The following is a 21,088-nucleotide window of genomic DNA, read 5'->3' as shown; positions in this document are numbered from 1 at the left end:
TGAAAAAATATTCACAGGGTGAATTTTGGGAACTGTGCACATCCTCTGCTTTTGATAAACAGGAAAGTAGAAATAATATAGAAAGTTCAAGCATGCCGTTTTGACGGATTGAATTGATGCTATTGCCTGAATATCTATTTTAAATTATTTTTTTATGTGATAAATGTGGGGGCATCTGATTTGTATCAATGAGCAGCACTTTTTTGTCCATTTAGACCGTTCTCGAATGTTTCTTAATGAGCTTTGTTTGTATAATTAATGCTCTCTTTGAGAGTCAGTGCTATTTTCAGCGTTAAAGAAAGTGGCTATTTCCCACAGCTCATGAAGGAAGCAGTTGAAATAGAAAAGACTAAATGACGGACATTGAGAAAATAACTGAAAGATCACATATTGGTGGAGAAGATTTGAAAATAATTATTACGATGCGTGAAAGCAGTCAAGAACGTTAATTAAGTAATCAAAGAAAAATTATGATCTCTAAAATGGATTGCTAACAATCTAAAATCAAGATGATGTCTCCATGTTCCTGGGTTTCACCGCGTGGGTTTTCTTTGTCACAAACCACGCGGTGAAACCCAGGAACATGGAGACATCATCTAGACAACGCCGCGGAAAACTACGCATCAATCTAAAATCAAGTAGGTACGTTATTTACCTGTACCATTTTTGTTTCATTTTCTTACTCTACTTCCTCAAACTCCTCCCGATTTGGTAATCTCTGGTTTGGAATGGTATACGCTCTTAAAGTCACCTGAAATTTCAATTTTTAAATTAAAGCATTGCTTCTCATTTTCTCTTGTTGTATATTTCTTATATCCATGTAAATCTTTAGCCTAAGATACGACAGGTGAAGATATTCTGCTGCGTATGTTAATTAGACAGAAATATTTTTGCTCAAGCTATGAGAAATTAGTTACTTCGTTTATCAGGGACCGCGAAAATTATTATTTATGTTAATATTTTGCCGTTCTCCTGGTCATTCTTGCTGTCCTTCATACCATCATTTTGCACTGCCATCTTAAAAATGCTCGCATCGTCGTACTTTGGTTGGCTATATTTCGGAGGGTAAATGCTGCAATTGTAGGTTAAGGGAGTAAGGATCCTATCAGTGCAGCTATCCCTAAGATCATCAAATCAGATGATCTTTTGAAGCGAATATTTAAGCTTTCATTCGAAGTATTCTGGTAAAACGGGAGGTCTTGATACTTATGTCCTCGTTTTTTAATTGCGTTGAAGCCAGGCGAAACTTAAAATAGTATCCTTGTATGGGACAGATGAGGACATTAGTCGCGTTAATTCTTCTTCCTTCTTCCTGGGGTCGCTCCAGAATTGTCGAAGGTTGGCAGCTTCACGAAATGTTCCTTTTTCCTCTTCGGCGTGAAGGTTGGCCCCCAGTTGAAACCTTAATTCGTAGGTCCTTGGTGTTCTTGAGGAAACTCAGTCTGGCGTGGTGGATCTCCAGAACTGGTTCCGGTGTTTGCTTTCTGTCGACTAGCCTTCGCACGCTAAATGGTGGTGCGGTGTCCAATTCGGTATGTCCGACATGGATCTCCTCTGGGGCGGTCTAGCCAGGTCAACTGGTCGGCAATCGCCGAGGGTCCCTATCTTAGGGGGCCCCCACAACGCTCGCGTCTATCGTGAAACGTATATGAAAGTAGTAATAAAAAAGGCTAAAATTACGTGAGCCATAGTTTTTTTCAATCATAAAATTTGAATTTTTTAACCTTTGTTTTATTTACAACATACTCAGCATAAAAGGATATTATAAAATAATTAATCTTAATACATATAATTAATCTAATAAATTAAAGTTGTCAGAAAATAGAGAGAATCTTATGTTTTCTGAAAGGGTAAGTCGAAAAGGTTACTTTAGAGGTTTATTAGATTTCAGCCGAGTTACAAGGAAAAAATCCACTAAATAGATAATAGAACCATAATGCTTTATAAAATTTTATAATTTGTGAAATTTTCACTTTTAATGCATTTTTCTTATTAAATATCTATTTTTTCATTAAAATTTTATCTAGTTTTTTAAGGGCATGAATCGCGTCAAAATGCATTTCCGGGCATGCAATTTCTTAAAAAAAATTCCGGAGTAGGTAACGCCGCATCCTCCCGGGTAAGGAGGGCTCCGTCATGAGTCCCAGCCGAGGGCCCCCAATTACCCTAGACCGCCCCTGGATCTCCTCTTTGATTCCTGAAGGTCACTGTGATTGAACCTTAACGTTTAATTGTAATAGCGCAATTCAGCTTATTTTCCGGCGTCATGAAAGCATGAAATTTTGCGCTATGCAATTCAAACAACAATCCAATTTTCATTGCCCCTTCTGCATTGTTCGATATTCAGTGAAGCTTAATTGAACTTATTTCCCGGCTTTTGAAAGGTGTAAAATCTTGCAGTTGCCATTATCTGGTTGCAATGCAATAATATAGCGAATCGTTCACAATTCATGTTTGCCACAGATTTGAAAATATGTCGATGTTTCAGGGTATATAAAAATTTTCCTACAATAACTTATTTTCTAATATAAATAAATTTCTGCACTGCTTTCGAAAGCATATTTTAAAAGGCTTCAATAAGTCTTCAAATATTTATTTTTGCCGCCTATGGACCGAAATATTTATATATATTTTTGGCACTCGATTTTTACCTCAAGTTCAAGCTGTGCAATTTATGCAAACTAAAACCGTTTACACATCCTTCTAACCAAATCCCTTATTAACGCATTAAATACAATTTTGGAGAGTGAGTGTTATTCGAATTTTACCTCATTCCGGGTCTAAAGAAGCTACATAGATTCTGTATCCAAACTGTGACGAAAGTGACGCCATTCAACAATTTACGCTCGAGTTGACTTTGGAGAATTTTTCAAGCCTTTGAAAACTCTGCTTTCCCCGTTATTACTGTCGGATTGATGTATAAATCAACGAAGGTTAGTGCGAGCTCGCATTAGCAGTTTAATTTATTTAGATAATTTGTATTCAATTTTTCATTTACAGATGACATGTTGAATCAATTGCCTACAGAAATAATATTTAAATGACCAATTTATTGAGCTCATTTGTTTAATTTCATATAATTGTCTTGAATTTTGGATTGTAACTTTACTTAGTTACTCCTATCCATGACATGTTGAATCAATTGCCTTCAGAAATAATATTTAAATGACCAATTTATTGGGTTGATTTGTTTAATTTCATATAATTGTCTTGAATTTTGGATTGTAACTTTACTTAGTTACTCCTATCCATGCTCATTTTCAAGGAGGCTTCGTGAAGCGGGACAATCAAATCTAGTGGCGGATTAAGGCTGTCGCCACCATCATAATTTCTGGAAAAAATGGAAAGATTGTAGTATTTAAGGTGGCTCTACAATGAAAGCTTTTATTTAACCATATTGTAATTAAGATGGTGAAATAAAACTTTTATAGTTGATGGAAAACAGATGGTTTAACTTTTAACTAAGAATTTTTCACAATAATTGATGGATATCTTATAGCTTCTTGTCTATGCATATCAGACCTCAGACGCATATACCTACCTTTTATCTTGTTATAAATAATGTGTTAAAGATCCTGTATGACATGCGATACGATGTGGTGGAAGTTCTTAATATTAGGTAAATGAGACTTTGTAATTTTTCCACATAAACGCTGTGAAAATATTGCAATGTCTCATTTTACGATGATTAAAGAACGCACTTGGTAATTTCCTCAATTAATATTCCAAACTCAGCAACTGTTGTAACAGCAGTTGTTGAGTTTTGAATTAAAAGTGTGAATAGTACAATCTGTGTCCTTTCATCATGGATATATCGAACTTTCCCAAAATCGAGCCTGACGCTTTTATACGTTGTCATTCAGCTATTATATTAGACATTATTGTAAATATTTCCGGGGAAAATAAATGAAATCTAATAATCAAAGTATCGAAAATGTATTTGAATGCCTTTTCTGCTCAATTCGCGGGCCGGTAGATACTCAAGCTAAGAGGTATTTCGTACTGAAAATGGGCAGCGGTAAGCGATGAACCGCCTCCACCACACAAACGACCTTTATCCGCCGCTGCTGTAGCCTCTACCACCGTAAGTCCCATCTGTTTCACTCCAAGCCCGCTTTCTCTTCCCATTCCCTTACCATTATATAGGCTCCGTTTCTTCCTCCCGTTCCTCTTTCGCGGTCTCTTCCCCATGTAAAATGCCATGCGGTATACATTTTCAAGGTCTGGGCGGAATCCCCTACTCATTCATTCCCCTTATCATTTATGCGTGACCCCACGCGTCCAGCGGGCTCTTCCGCGTTGGGTCGCGTCACTTCAAGGTCGTCTCCGAGGGATCGGAAATGCACATCCTTGCATAGGAAAGAGTGATTGTATGACAGCCCTTCGCCATCGACCCCCCGAGGCAGAGGCTATTTGGCGTTGTGCCGTGGGCGGCAGAAAAATTCATTCTTATTCTTACTGGTGAATTACACGTTAATATCTGTGTAAACTTCCGGTTTCGTCGTGGTGCGACGCAGTATAAATACATCGCGCCACATTTGACGAGCTCTAAAGACAAAGAAGGATATCACGTTATAAAATTACTGCTTGCACTAGAAAAGAGTCATAAAATTATTTTAAAAATTAAAAAATAAGGACAAAAATATCATAAAATCTAAGATTTGATGGTTTCCCGGAGAGTAATGTGGGTAAACTTTTCTCGGGAGTCCCACCGGGTTAAATTATCCATTTTAGTCAACGTTTTTAGCTCTGACTCGGAGCTCATCCTCAGGGCTGCTGAATGTCATTTTATTTGTTTTTTTGGTTGCTAAGTCTCATTGTTACAATTAATTATTGTGACAAAGAGACTTAGCGATTGTTATCATGAGGCACTTGACCGATTTTCCTCGTTACTCCAGCTGCAGAACATAATTTTTCAAAAAATTATATAAGGAAATAGATTGTACTTATAATACATGTATAGCTACGATAAAGGAACCGGCATCATTCTGTTTATTAATTTTTAATTGTTAAATGCACCAAATTAATGGTAAAAATGAGACTTATCAACAAATAAAACGACTCTCTGCAGCCCCGAGGATGAGCCCCGAATCGTAGCTCGAAACGTTGGCCAATACGGAGAATTTGATCCGGTGGGAATCCCGAGAAAGTTTACCCACATCATAAAATCTGCAAAAAAAATAAATTTAATCTTTATATTAACAATGTGAATTCACCAAAGTTCTAAATTTATTATTATTTAAGCTTCTGCTATCACAAACTACACACTCAACGGAAACAGATGTTGGCAAAATTTCTTGTACTGTAAATTGACTGGTTGTGGTGAACCTGGTTTACCGGTAGGTACGGCTGAAACGCGGCTGCGGCGCGCTAAATAATGTGAGTCTCTCGACGAGTTCCAAATTTTTATTTCCTACCCCAGGTGATTTTCTGTATTTTGATGTTAATATGGTATTATCTACTTTTATTTCCAACTCTATAGTTTTCCCATTCATATTTTTCAAGCTTATTTTTTTCAAGTATTGTGGACGTTCTTCTCCCAAAACCTCTCCAAAATGTGTAACCCCTTCTTTAGATGCTATACTTATTATATTTACCCTATTATTGGAATTTTCCTTCAAGCCTATTGATTTCCAGGCTTCTGAAATTCCACATCCTCACGTGTATAGCATGTGGTCATTTAAAATGAAGCAATTTCTCCTAGTGACGCCTCAAACTATCGATTAACTTACTGGTGATATGATGTGCGTAGTAACTTGCCTTCCCCTTGCGCCTAAAGCCCAATTGAGACGGTTGAAGCGTTTTTACTACGCAGGTTATTTTTTTACTCTAAGGAGTTGTGTTAAACTTCGCCTTAGTGTTTAGTTTAAAAAAATTGAATTACATGAAATATTATTTTTGGTGGTCTGCAAATCCTCTGTTGAAATATTCGTGAAATAATCCTTAAAGTGTGACGTGGCCAGTGGAGAGAAACTGTTGTACAAGTATACAAATTGGATGAATAAGCCAAATATTTTTTCACGGCGAACTTCGTCCTTGGTGCATTTTGCTTTGCACCCATGCGCGTGACTGCGTACGAAGTCACTTTTTTCATGCAGTGCTTGGAAAGAAACTGCCCCCAACCAACAGTTTGAAATTTAAATGCTTATGACTTAGCTTGGGGTGAGCTCTACCCTCACCTTTCTAATCCAGCGTGATGATAGTAGCACAGATTGAATGAATTGGGAGAGAGGAGAAGTGTGATGTAGTGGATAGAAGAGCTAGTTGTTGTTCTAATGGTCCCAGGTTCAACTCCGATAGGAAGCCTTTGGACCCCCTCCCAGGGAAATAAACTCGCTCCCGTGGGGACTGCTTAGAGAAGGCCCAATTCTATCCCATAGAAGGCTGATTTCTGTTACCACTTCGGTCCCATTTTAATAGATTTTCAAAAATATATCTGCGGCGCGGTGATGGGTGCAATGCGATTCAGTTTTATTCCAATATTTTGCAGTATAATGTTTGTCATTGCGAGGAATAGCATTGAAAAGTAATGAATTTGGTAGATCACATCATCATGTATATACAATTCGGTTAATGCCCCTCATAATAGCTTATTGACCCGTGAAGCTCGGATCAATTTGCTCGTTAGCGACACGAGTGGCGACTTTTGTAAACCCATTTAAACTATCGATGGGTGACAACGCAAGAAGCGGCCGACTTGAGGATCCTCTTTTGTAATATTCGTGCTCGCTCCACTACACCGAATGCACAAATTTCAAGCGGCGGTGGATTAGTGTGAGGTAGCTCAACCATCACCGATCCTAACTAACCTTCCGATTGAGTCTCTCATGGAGGTTAGAAGGAGACCGCCATCCGTTATTATTATAGAATCGCTTGAGTGATTGTGTGAGAATTTTTTCTACGACTTTTGTTAATGTAATTTTCGTATCGTTACGAGTTCCATTGAAATTTTGGCCAAGTGAAACCCATTCTCATTCAACTGAGTTAAGTTCTTATCTGTGCTTTGATGCGATGAATTTCATTTATTTTCTCGGAAGCTCTAATGCAGCAGTCATTTAACGCTGTATCACTCATCCCCCGATTACTCACGTGTCCAGTCTACTTTTCCCATATAAATTGCTTGAGTTGCGTTTAGAGTCCCATAACTCCAGTGAGTACGACCAACAAAGGCAGCGGTTAACGATGTCCTTCTACATTCCAGTCAACTTCTCTTTTCGCGCGTGAGTGACTTGACTACTGATTTTATTTTGTTGTTACTATGTTAATTATTAGGTGTTGTTTATTGTCTGGTAGAGCTTTCTAACTTTTAGCTTTTTTGAAGTTTAACCCTGATATGGTCACTCATATGTGGCTTACAGTCATGCGCAATGTAGCGCCCAGACTTAACACAGCAGCTTTTATGTCATACTCTTTGAAAAGCTGTTAGTTGACTTTCCCATCGTGAGCTACGCTATTTTGACTCTTTTACATTAAATTTTCAGTGATAAATTTAGTGAACAGTATGATTTTATTCTCTCCGTGTGAAGCTAGATTTTATGTCTCTGTTCCTCTTGGAAAGTTAATTATTCAGATACCCTTTGTATGTGACATTGTATTCGTCCGTGCGTAGTAGTTTTACTTGAAGAATATTTACGCCGTGTTATTGCGATAAGAAGGGGGAGATCATATTTCTATAAGAATGTCCGTTTCAAGGCATCTAGCCATTATATTCATTTTCTTCATTCACCGAATTGTTTTTGATAAATGTTGTTATGTATTCTAATGATTAGAATGAAAAGGAAGCGTCCTATGAAAAATAATGAATGCAAGTGATGAAACTTGGCGAAAGTGCACGTCTTTTTGCACGGAGTCAGCTTCTATAACAGTGCAGAATACAGTTAAGAATCAAGGTTGTCGTTATGAGGTTTTACCAGTGTGCTTCGCAGTTTTGCGTGGGAATTTTACTAACCCCGTCGGTTAGTTTTTACATGTAGTGATCAGCCATTGCGGTATATCATTTGTATGTACGTAGTCCTATTTTGTTGCAGGGTGATTTTTTTTCCTTTGTGGGGTAATGAATTTGAGTTCTCCAACTTAATCATTTTCAAGCAATGCTCCCGTTTAACTAATATGCTCATAATTTTTCTGTGTTAAATATTTTTCTTACGTCGTATTATTTTCTCCGTGCTGTCTTTAACCTTTCGGCTAGTCCTCTCATTGTGTACTTCAAAACATTTTCACTTTGGATAAAGTGCTCTCGGCAGTGGCGTAACTGGAAATATGCTTTGGGGGGATGGAGGGTACTACCCCCAGGCAACGAGGGGTCCGGGAAATTTTTTGAAAAAGTGACGTGCTTGGAAATGCATTTTACATCATTTTGGCACTTACAATTTAACTTTAAGCAGATGCATTTATTGTATGCTAAAATTAGACACGTGTTTTAAATATTTTTTTATTTCTCTGAGACTTTGGGGGGGGATTCATCCCCTTATCCCCCCCCCCCCATAGTTACGCCACTGGCTCTCGGGTTTCCAACCAGGTGAGAGTCCATTATATCAGACGTTTCGAAGTACGTTACGCCCGTCATCTTCAGGTTGATTCCCTGTATACGAGGAACGTGAAGTATCTCGAAAAGTCTGACTTAATTGACTTTCTCACCCGGGAGGAAACCCGAGAGCACCCAATCCAGTTAATTCGCTGGGAAAGCTCCGGATCATTCATCTTATCGCTTTTCCGTCATCGTTTACGCGAAAATTTTTATTGATCCTCAGTATCAGTAGTAATCGTTGTACGTGCAACCGTAAGCGCTTTCTCTGTACAGATTCTCGGAAGAGAGTTGGCACGTTCGCCATGGCGCAGTGGCTTGTGCCTGAAAAGCCAATCCTCCTCTGGCCATTATTTGCGAAATCCTGCAACTGTCTTCGTCCTCCTGAGGTGGGTGCCCGGCGTGATGTTGGATTACGCCAGAGCGATCGGTTAGCATTGAATCCTCCGGCAACTGAGATGATTTGTATTCTTCTCTCGCGTTCCTCCACGCAAGTAGACTCTGGCGCTTTTAAACACGTGATGAAAATTTACTTACTCCCAAAAGACCGAGAGTCGTGAGTAATTTGCCTTGTTGGACGATACTGTAGGGATCGTAGTCTAGTGGGTCTTCGACATTGTCCGCCCAAACTGGGTTTCAAGCTTACAATACAAGTGGAAAATCCAGGCATAGATTTTGGGTGGGGACTTTCTGGTTGCAAGGAAATATGCAGTCCATTTTTTGGTAGTGGCAAGTTTAGTATTTTTGAAAATTTTGTTGCACGCTTTTTTTATCGACTCCATCCTACTCGCTGGAAAAAGAGGTTAAATAAGGTGCATTTGTCGCCTTATCTCGTATTAATTCACTCCTATGTAAGATATCATTTTCCGAGATTGAAAATGCCTCAAACTGTAGTGTGGATTAAATTTTATTTTGCCTTAATTATTGGTGTTCAATAATGCGCTTAATTAAGCGATATTTTATGGACCACTAACGTCTGCCAAAACTGTGAAGCGCAAACTTTAGTTAAGTGAAAATTTCCTGTGGTTCTCAGCCCCTCGTTTCGCCAATGAATTCCACCACCCCTACTGCTTACCAAAACTTGTCGCCCTTGCTCGCTGTATCAGGGGCAGACTGCTTATCCTAGGGTTCTGTTGGCGACGTTGTCAAATTGCCTCAACAAGCACACACTTCTTCTTCTCTCTTCTGCTCTCAAAAAAATAATCGGATAGCACACAGTTTTTTTGGGTTTTAAATAATCAGTCCTGTTTACAGTTCGAAGCGGCACTCTTATCAGATCCTCTCATGCCTAAGTGAGCATGTATACAACTTAATTTGCCTCCCTTAAAAGCTTGCTGTCTTTAAAAATTCTTCTCTCTAAGGCCGGTTAAATTGGAAAGCACACCCTTGATCATCAAGAAAGTATCTCATTCAGTTGATCTTTCTTAAAAATTTTAGTTAAGCCGAATGGTTCCTAGCGGTGATATCAAAACTTTAATGTATGTTCATTTGTAAGTGATTACTACTAATAATTCACGCATGTGTTCCAAGTAGATTTTTGGGATATTTGTCTATATCTGAAATGCGTATTTTGAGTGTTTTTTTATTATATAATATACATGTTTTTGTAAAATCAATTTTTTTCAACAACCATCAATTGTTTCGATATTGAATGACATTTTTCCATCACTACTTGGGTCCTGCCCACCCTACGCCCTGGCCTGAGCACCAGAATAAAATTTGAAGGGACGAAAAAAAATCGAATGGCATTTCATTGTCTTTCGTCATGGATGTGCTCACGAATTTCGGCTTCCTCCTTGAATCTAAAAAAAATATCGCTCTCCTGGAAAAACGTCTTCTGTTGTGCAATGTGGGTGGCAGGGATTTTGGTGCTGCTCGAATTCTGGAAGATTTATTTTTTTCGTATTCCACTTTCACTGCATAAGATCACGACCTACATATTGTACGCAGGATTGCGTCTCCTGTTATTCCGGGGTACCTACCGTACTCCATGAGAGTGCACACGTGGGCAAAGAATTAAGCTTCATGCTCCTATGGTAAATATGAACTCGCTCGTATGTGAAGAAATTATTTCCCTCTGAAAGTTTTGTTTGAGGGCCTAATTGAAGTCACATTATTGTGGGCGTTCTTAATTGAGTCGGGAGAAATTCTTTGTCATCTCTGAGAGGCTCGCTTTTCCGTAAGGTTGCATAGTCTGTTCTCTTCATGGAGATTGGTTTTGTATATTGGTTTTGTAGTATGTGTGTAGATGCAAGAAGGCTCTGAAGGCTTTCCCCAATCATTATTTTATCTTCACTACACTTCTAAATTGATCATTTATTTATTGGGAAAAGGAATAACATGTAATCGTATTATCATACGGAATTAAAGATATAGTTATGTGTATTTGTGGTAGAAGTAACATTAGAAATATGTTTTGTAGCCTTAATTTCCAAAAAAATTAAACATCAAATTCAGGTTACCTGTTCTCGAGGTGAAGACACGTTAACCCAGCATCGCCCGAATCAGGCAAGTCTGTCTCTACCATACTTCAGGGTTCTATCGTCTCGTAGTAGTCTGTTATTTGACGTGTTCACATGTAAGTATTGCTCAGTGCTGGAGAATGTATTGTACAAATTATCATAAATTGCACTCTATCACAAATTACGACTTAATTACCTACTTAAATTGCGAATGGCTTTCGCGATTATACTGCTAGCTCAAGTTTATCCTACTTGGCCTGAATCTAACTTGTGTACAAAATTTGATCAACATTATACATGCTTTGCATCTGTTGTAGAAACGTGTGTATAAACCGTATTATTTTGAAAGAACATAGGTTTTCAGATAAATAGCGTATTTAATTCATGCGAATTCATCTGTGAATTGACCGATAAAGCCTTTCGTTTTTCCGGATTTAACCTTTCATTGCTTTCTATACTCATCCGTTAAACTCCGGTACTGATTTGATGCCTTCCGTATCTATCATGTACCCCATACAGCCAACCGCTGTATTAGATTTAAAAAAATGTGAGGTTCGGAAAAGCTGATGTCTAATCAACTGGGGTAAAAATAATTACAGTGAAGCATAACTCACTCAATTCTGGGATTGCATGTGGAACAAAATTATTCAACGATACCATGTATTTTGCATGGTATTGGGAGTTATAAATTGTAGTTTTCCCATCAAGTGAACCAATGGGAACTTCGCATTAAAATAATTATTCAGCCCAGTCACTAGGTGGTGTTCTTACTCATATCTGGCTTGGCCAATGTATGAAAACCTTACAACCTATTTTAAATCCGATGTAACCTGTAGGCTTCTGGCTTTCTTATTCTTTTTTGACCTGAATTAATTTTGATCGAATGGGATAACGTTTTTTAAGGTAAGCTAGCCATGAATTTTTTAAGGTGTATAAAAATATAAATCTTTTTATATCTTCTTGTTATTTCGGTGGGTAGTTGGTTTCTTCTTTGAGAACACTATAAGTCTTTGCAAATAGCAATGGTAGGTTTATAACTCATCGCTAGAGATACCTGAAAATCGCACTTTCATTTTTATTTTATCGCACTTTCAATAACAGTATATCGCATTTTGTAGCGTCTATTTTTTATTTTCATAATGAGGTAGATGACGATGAAATGTAGTGAAACACATTCATGTGAAAAAATACAGAATACTTTTAATAATTATGTTGTAGAAAATAATAAATTAAGGAATAAGACGCATAGTGGCGGAGGTGTAGCTTGCCCGCGCCCACTTGTAGTTCGCGGCCACGTATAGTCCCAGCCAACTAGCAGCTGGCCAGGCGCTCACATTCTTTAAGCGGTGAGTGTCGGCGGAGCATTTAAACTGCGCTCGGCACAAAATGTACGAATTTTGCCGTCGAAAAGGCAAATTTGCGTAATAATATCATATTAGTCCAGTCATCGCATCTATGTCGCATTTATTTGCGCACGTCGCATCTATATCGCATTTATCACATTTGCGATTTTCACGCATCTCTACTCATCGCTTATTAAATATTTTAGTTTTCTAAGTGTCCATTTAATCGGTCGCTTGGTCTGGAAAGGGTTCATTTCCCATGGTCTACCCACTTCACAGTCGTCCGGCACTGTAGTCATCAGAGATTTACCTCCTTTAAGCAGTCATTGCAGTTTATACTGGTAAGAATCGGAGGGGCTCTTGAGACATCATCTTAAATAGCCAGAGAGTAATTTCGTTGAGTCATCAGCAAATATTACCCGAGCGTTGTTTATTTACTCGTCTAAAAAGCCTCGCTATACGGGCACCTGTTCCTCCAATTTTTTTCTCTTCATTCTGATTTTTTTTCTTACTGACCACATTATTTTGTATGAAAAAGGTATTCGTTTCGTATCACATCCACTAGTATTTTATGAATTATCTATTACTCTAAAAAATTCTAATTGCATCTTATTCTGTGGAAAAGCTTTTAAACAATTGGCTGATGCTGAAGCCATTATAAGCTTCCCTTCATTCTCAGAGAATGGCCTACAGATAAAAATTCCCGCGCCGGAAAACGAACCACGGACCTTTGGAACTGTAAAATATCTGATAAATAAATCTGGGTTGTTTAGTTGTCTACGGATAGCCAGATGGCTCGTTTTCTGATAATGGGAGTAGATTTTTTCGTTGGAAATCGTTCGAATTGATGAGAAACTTTTGTAATCATGGAATGTTTTTAGGTACGGGCAGTCCCCACCTTTTCGTCAAGGGCTTTTCTCGGAATTAGTGACTAAAATAGATAGTTATTCGCCATTCGTAACACCCGGGATTGAGAATTGTACCTTTACTACACTTGCGAAGATCACCATCACGCTGTAAAGATTAAAAGGACCTAATGTAATTTTATTTAAACAATCACGATATCCACATTCTCTGCTGCATTAAGTGGGTGGCAATAGGTGGAAATTTCCCCCCTCATTTTTTTCTCATTGTTTTTCCATTCCAAAATTCTGGAATAAATTGATTATCGTTGAAGTTGAAGGTCAGGGGTGCCCCAGAGGGATTTTAAAATATGGGATGAATTGATAAAGTTCACCGTTTATGGTAATCATTTAATGTATCCGTTTTTTCACTTTCAGAGTAAATAAAGAATGTAAGTTATTATTTTGAGGCGGAAAAATTCTCCGAAAATCTATTATCTCAACCTTATTTTCCATTTTGGAGGGGGACCCTGGGATCCTCTTTTTTTTTTTTTTTTTTTTTTGAGCTCCGTATTTCTTAGTCCTCGCAGTTCAAATTTCAAGTATAGAATATCAAACGTCAAAGTTCACTACTAAGTTCGATTTTAAAATAACCCAGCGTCAACGCATTAGCGCGAAGAGCCAGAGTATTACATTTTATACAAGACCGTAGCCAGATAAAACTTCCGATTGCTTAGAAGAGGGGTTCTATATCTTCGGGATACTATTAAAACCGTATCTCATCGTAATTTCGGGGGGCCGTTTGGACTCCTATGTCCCCACGCCTTCGCCTTCTTCTGCCTTTATTTCACCTAATGCATTGTTGAGACGACGGAATATATGCACTTCCTGTGTTTTGGCGTAACTACCAGGGGTGTCATGGTGCCGGAACGGGCCGGAACGCTGTTCTGGCACTTGTTAACAACAGGCATAATAGTCAAATAACACTTTTATCAATTTTGTCGTCTCAAAATTTCTAATAGATACATTCGTAACCAGAACAAAAAATTTTGTAATAAAATGTAAATTAATACTTGCAATAAAAAAGCACAAACAGAGTAGTATTTCCCTTCTAAAAAAAGTTAAGGAAAGTCCGTTCCGGCACTGCTAATTTTGCTATGACGTCACTGGACTAGCTACTGATTATGTGAATACAGTGTTATACAAAAATTAATATGTAGTATTATGTGAATGCAATATTATTGTTCTTTTGCCTCAATGACAGAGTCTTCGAGTGTTCGCTCACAGCTGAGAAGTGTAGTTGTCATTTTATCGTGGACGAAAGTTAGCCTTCTTATTTCACGTGCTATCCCTATCGCATGTAAGGTAATTGTCATGTCGAGTATGGAAACTCATGTTTGAGGTCGTCAACTTTCTTTGCCAAGCCATTGATTGCCATTTGGGGGTCGTGTCGGCGTGCCGGGAATTCCTCGGCTGTTGACTTCGGCCGCGGTCAACAGGCGCACAATTTGCTGTTTGCGGAGGCAAAAATTTTGCCTCGATGAGGAAATGCATCCTTGTATTGCGGGCGGCGTCATGCGGAAATGCGTCTTCTGCGTCTGTGACGCTTGTCCTGTCTCCTCACGCCCTGCGCTATGACGCCTGTGAATGTAGCAGTACTAATCATTATAATGCCGTCAGTAATATCCACACAGTCGTATTTAGTACCTATAGGTCTTTTTTTCGTATAAACTAGGTGGACCTGTGCTATGATGCGTGTTAATGTAGCGGTAATAATCATTGTAGGTAATGTAATATTTAGAACAAATAGGTCCTTCCTTCCTATAAACTAGGTGGACCTGCGCTATGACTCGTGAATTTAGCTGTGATACTCATTATAATATCGTTAACAATATGTACACACGCGTATTTAGTACCAATAGTTTTTTTCCTATAAACTAGGTGGTCCTGCGCCAAGACGCGTGTTAATTTAGGAGTAATAATCATCATAATGTCGTTAATAAAATGTACGCTCGCGTAATGAGTATCAATCGGTTGTTTCTCCCAATTAACAAGGTAGACCTGCGCTATGACCCTGTAAATGTGGCAGTAATAATCATTATAATGTTGTTATTGATGTGTACACACGCGTTTTTAGAATAAATCGATCGATTATTCCTATAAACTAGGTGGACATTAGTCTCCACCGACCCCTCTGTAGCCGGCAAATATCATTACACAGAACGTAAAAGTTTTATGCGCAAGGCAGGCACGTAGCTTTGGGGGCTTCAGCTCCCCGCGAAATTTTTCCCCTTGTGGCAGCTACTCGGGATACATCTGCTGAGGAGACCTAGGGTTAACTATCCTCAGACACTTTCAGACCTTCAGTTTTCGATATGCTTGCATTTCATATTGTCTGCCAATAACTAACAGTGAATTTAACTTTCAGAACTATGCAAACAAAATATATTACTCACTTGATGAAATGTATGGATTTCCGATGCATGGGAATTGACAGCAAAAACTCAGTACAGGCAATTGATAAAGCACATACCTCCCAAGCACCCACGAAGCAAATTTCTGTTTGCACCCTTGAATAAAGGGAAATAATGTTTCGATTGAAAATTAAACACTCGTGGAATATGGTTGTGTTGGACTTAACTGTACCCTTATCTTAAATTGGAGAATAATAGCCCTCAGGAATAAAATTATTGTTGGTCTATAAAATATTTGATGTACTTGACTTCGTCTTTTATGAATAACTATTTGAAATCCAACATTTAATAAAATATGATAATGGGAACACATTTGGTTAGTAAATTGGGTAAACACCTCAGGAATAAACATACATGATTCCTGGTTATACTTGAATTGATCACTCATGGTTAATTCAATGATTGAATGAATACCTCCAACAAAGCCACCTGTTAGATGTGTCTATTGTTTGAAATGTAAAATTGGTAGGGTTCTGCATGTGCTGGATTTCATTGTTTTGATTTAACTAATCGTATTGTTAACTGGAGTGAGATATATCAATTATTATATTAGTGAGATATTCCATTATAAAGTATCCATTTAACTATTTCAGAAGCTTTGCCCTTTTGATTGTTGCTGAGTAAGATGTGATGATTTGTTATCCTCTCATTCCCTAAGTAGACATAAAGATTTTAGTTGCTGCTGAATGTGTTGAAGACCAGAGCTTAATTCAGCTGATCCGTATTATTCTATCTTCTTTCCAGATCCATGCATTTATGTGCTGAGATTTGCCAGTCGTCTTGAATTTGAGAAGAAGACTCACGAGGTGTCTTTAACAGCTATCCGGCTTCTTCAACGGATGAAACGAGATTGGCTTCACACAGGTCGTAGGCCTTCAGGTCTTTGTGGTGCAGGTATGTTGAATACATTAGCTATCATTCTGTTTTTCCATGTTTTTTTGTGTTAAGGTTTGAATACTGCTATATTTTGGGAGAAATGTAGTCATATTGGGTGTAGTTTATGCTAATATTTTCATCCAGGATTCACTCTTGGTGCTTTCTCATTTATTTCATTGATAGCTTTCTCAATGAACAAGTTGAAAATTAGAGGGGGACAGAGCACATCCTTGTCTCACTCCTTTCCTTGTTCTGGCTTCTTTGCCACTGGATCCAGATTTAATTACAGGTTTTAGTATAATGTTGGATATTCTCAGGTCATCATAAATCTTTCCTATGTCTTACAAGATTTCAGACATTGCATTCAATCCACTTAATCAGAAACCTTTTATAGGTCGACAAATGCGATGATTTATGCTATATGTGTTCTTATCATTTCTCATCTCCATGCACTGCCTAAGGGGCAATATGGCCTCTTGTGCCCTTATTTTTCCTAAATTCGGAGTGTTCTCAGCCTAGGAAATCCTCTTCTTTCCATGCTATTCTCATGTGGATGATTCTCATTAATATCTGCGACACATGAGTCCTTAAGCTAATGGTCCTAAAATCTTCATACTTCTCAGCTCTCTTCTTTTTGGAAATAAGAATGATGATGTTCTTCTCAAAGTCACCTGGTATATCTCCTGCTGTGTACATATTTTAGATGCTTTTGTAAAACTGAGTTAATGTCTCTTCCAGAGGCATAGCCAGGGGGGGGGGGTTCGAGGGGTCCGGACCGCCCCCCCCCCCCAAAAATATAAAAACACAATTATTTTCCTTCATAAAGGAAACAAATTTTGAAAAATCATGAATTCACAAAATATTTCTTTAATAAATTCAGTTTTTTCGATTATAAAAAGTGTTAAAATGACTTTAAAACCCACTATTTAGTACCCTGTTTTTCAAAAATTTTTTAAGACTCAATAATTTGTAGACATATTTATCTTACAATTAGTTTGCTTCCTTGTGCATGTCTCGAATTATCAGGCTAACTATGCTATGAATAATCTTCAATTACTGATTCATTTATGATGTTTCGTTGTTTTCATGTTCTTTGGTTTGACATAGATGTATCTAGTACTATCAGTTAACACTTTCGAATTATCTATGTTCCTATGCTTGATTGACCATCGGGAATTGTTGCTGAAATATTTTTGCTCCTATGCTTCAGTGGCTACTATTATATTTTTTAAATGGGATATTATAACTTGTATTGTGTTGTGTGTTTTTCCTTTTTGAGGAAAATGTATTTTTTCTGACATTATTGTTTTTCTGTTGTGGTGGCTAGGAAAGGGCATCCCATCCAGAAAGGCCTGGGTTCGAATCCCAGGTGTGGCGGAGGTTTTACTGTGGAAAACCTATCCCTGGATGGAAATTTCTTAAAGGTGTAGTACTAAGTTTGTGAGATGAACCATAAACTCTAGGGCTTGTAGGCAACTTAAGCTTGGATTAAGGAAGTGATAATTTGATATTTTTCTCCACTCTTAATTCACCCTCAATAATCTTTATTTTCTCTGTACTTAACCTTATATCCTTAATGGTTTGAATTAACTCTTTGTTAGTTAAGGAGATTGCATTGTACAAGTAATCATGAATCTCCTTCTAAATCACAGTAATCAATGTTCTTTATATTTTTAAAGGAATTTCCAATTGCCTTTCAAGATAGGAAATAAAATTCCTGAAGCTTGATGTTTGGTTGACTTAAGCAGCACTCACATGATAGAAGAACTTTTTTGGGTGTTTTCATTCCATGATGTGCCATATTAGCTAAGTCTTTTCACTATAGGCTATAATCATTGATGTAACCAACAAAAATATTTCTTATTCTCTTTGCATGGGATAATGGTCACTGCTACCATTATAGTATAACCAATTTTATTAATGATTTTTTTAGATATTGCATCTTTTATTTATGCAAAGATGTAATTTTTCTGTGAAATTCTTGGGCACATTGAAGTTCACCAATATTAGAGTTATGTAAAAATAAAATGCCATTAAAATCTCTTATGTATGTACTACTTGCAAGCAATTTGGTTTTTTAAAGCAGTAAAGTTCATTAAATATTAATGTTGGAAGTTAAAAGAAAAAATTTATAATCACCCCTATTGGTCTACAATATATACTTATTTGTTGATAAATATCCATGAAGGTGATTCGATACCTCCTGCATCAATTAGAATGATGATGGCTTGTCAGGGAAACTTCCAAATTGGCTGTTGCGGCAGTTTTTGAAGTTTTACATAGTATTTAAATCGGCATATGGAGATTCATTATTTTTAAAACCTTCAATTATAGCCAATTAGAAGATTATTTTCACTTATTTAATGGTTGTTCATAGATATACACAATGAAATAATAAAACTCGAATGTTGTGTAAAGTTTTGTTTATTTTTGCTTTTTATTCTAGCCCTTCTTATAGCTGCTCGGTTGCACGACTTCAATAGGACACCGATGGATATAATTAAAATAGTGAAAATTCATGAGTCAACATTGAGAAAAAGGTAAATAATGGTTACATAAGCTATTAAACCCATTAGACTTGCTCTGTAATATGTATTTAATTAAATCTCCAATTAAGCTTGTAGATATGATGGTGGTGTAACCTGGACCGTAGTTCGTTATTTTCTTTAATAACCATGATGTCATTGAGAGATATCAGGTTGTCAGTATTCCAGTGTTTGGTTGAAAGTTTTTGTTCACATCTGTTTTCCTCTCCACCCATTTAGCCCTTAGAATTCCCACTTCCGATCACTGTCAAGCACAGCCTATTGAACTCTCCTTGTCATGTGCACGTGAGCTCAGAGGCGCAGCGAGGGAGGGGGGGGTTTGGGGGATAAAACCCCCCCCCAGAGCTCAGAGAAATTTTTGACTTTATTCCATTTTACTTAATTGGATTGATATCACTAATAGAATGGTGTAAGGATTAATAAAATATCCCTTAGGAAGCGGTAAAACTCAACATTTTGAACCATTTATCTTAAAATTCCGCAATTTATTAATCTTGCACCTACCGTTTATCCTGGTAGGTATTCCATACCCCCACACACCCCGGTATTAGTTGCATCTTAACCCCCCAAACCTTAATTCCTCGCTGCGCCCCTGCGTGAGCTAATATTTATGTGGAGGGTTATGTGGAAACTCTGTAATTAGTATTCTCATAACAAATAATTGTGATATGATCATTCAAAAAGATGTATGATTGCTTACATTCCAGTTCAAATATTGATTTGTCTACAACCATTAGAATACTCTTCTTACTCTCAGTTGCATGTAATTAAATAAAGGGTTTTTTGTTACGCATAAATCAGCCTCATCTTTGTTATCATGCTGAACCATTTGGTTCTATTGAACATTTCCACCCAAAGCTCTTGAGTTTTTATTGATATTGGCAAATTTTGACAAAAAAAAGGCAAGTTAGGGAGGAGTTTGGATAGATAATTGGCTAATAGGTAATAATCATTGTGACCTGCTCATTAATTCTGTAATATTATTTTGGCTTCAAAGCTTTTGTTTAGTGGCTTGAAAGTTGAAGTGCTTTTGTTGGTTTTTTAAAAATATAAACTGTGCATTTCCTTTTTTTCATCCTGTTAAGGTTATTTGAGTTTGGAGAAACTCCTTCCAGTTCACTTACCCTTGATGAATTCATGACTGTGGATCTAGAGGAAGAGCAGGACCCACCAGCCTTCAAAGCTGCAAGAAAGAGAGACAGGGAAAGGTTACAGAAGGTGATTCTGGTTACAATACTAAAGTAATATTTTTTTCTTGAAAAAGACAATGTTTTCTGAATTCTTTCGGGAATTTCGATTCCAATGAGAACAATAAATAAAAACGAAGAAACTATGCATTAATCCAGCAATTTATTTATGCGGTACTACTAGTTTCGACGCAGCGGCATCATCCTCGGGTACCTGACGCCGCTGCGTTGAAACTAGTCGTACCGCATAAATAAATTGGTGGATTAATACATAGTTTGTTCGTTTTTATTTATTGAAATGAACTTCCACAAAGTTGAGCCTGTTACTATAGAGATTATCCAATGAGAACCTCCGATTTTTACTCATTCCATATATTTTATGCAATGCTGTTTTGCATAGCCCATCTGAGGCTTCATTTTTTATGGTTATTTACTAATAGGGTGGTTTCCTATTATTTTTTTATTGCCTAAATCGAAAGATTATTGCTCCTGGAGTACGTATTTCATGCTTTTAGGTTTTTAAATGACGATATCTATTTTTCGCGATTAAATGAAAAGTGAAAATTTTCAAGCGCGCGAAAACGCGACGTGTAAGTATGAATGCCGGGAAATCTCTCCGTGTGACGTATTTCTGGTTCCCGCTGCCGCCCTGAGAGGTGACCTTGAGGCGAGTTGAGCGCTGATACGACGCAGGCTGCTAGCGGGTAGCTGAGTACCCTGCTGGCTGGTAGCGCTTGGCTTAAATAAGGATTATTAATACCTTATCAAATGAAGAAAACTTTCCAACCTTAGCCAGTTTTAATAAGTGATTATTAAGACATGTTTCCCTGAGCT

General features: G+C 37.6%; 1 protein-coding gene across 1 annotated transcript in view; it reads left to right on the top strand.

Moving 5' to 3' along the window:
* LOC124168232 (transcription factor IIIB 90 kDa subunit) overlaps positions 1–21,088 on the top strand; it is a 162,988-nt gene that overhangs the window by 129,739 nt on the left and 12,161 nt on the right. The window contains exons 5-7 of the mRNA XM_046546369.1: positions 16,390–16,539; positions 18,968–19,061; positions 20,153–20,285. Coding sequence (XP_046402325.1) covers positions 16,390–16,539; positions 18,968–19,061; positions 20,153–20,285 — 377 coding nt within the window. The remainder of the gene's footprint in view (positions 1–16,389; positions 16,540–18,967; positions 19,062–20,152; positions 20,286–21,088) is intronic.

The sequence above is a fragment of the Ischnura elegans genome, chromosome 11 (genome assembly GCF_921293095.1).
Source record: "Ischnura elegans chromosome 11, ioIscEleg1.1, whole genome shotgun sequence".
Classification (NCBI taxonomy): Eukaryota; Metazoa; Arthropoda; class Insecta; order Odonata; family Coenagrionidae; genus Ischnura; species Ischnura elegans.
Note: the sequence above shows the minus strand (reverse complement) of the source record. Positions and strands in the feature narration are given on the sequence as shown.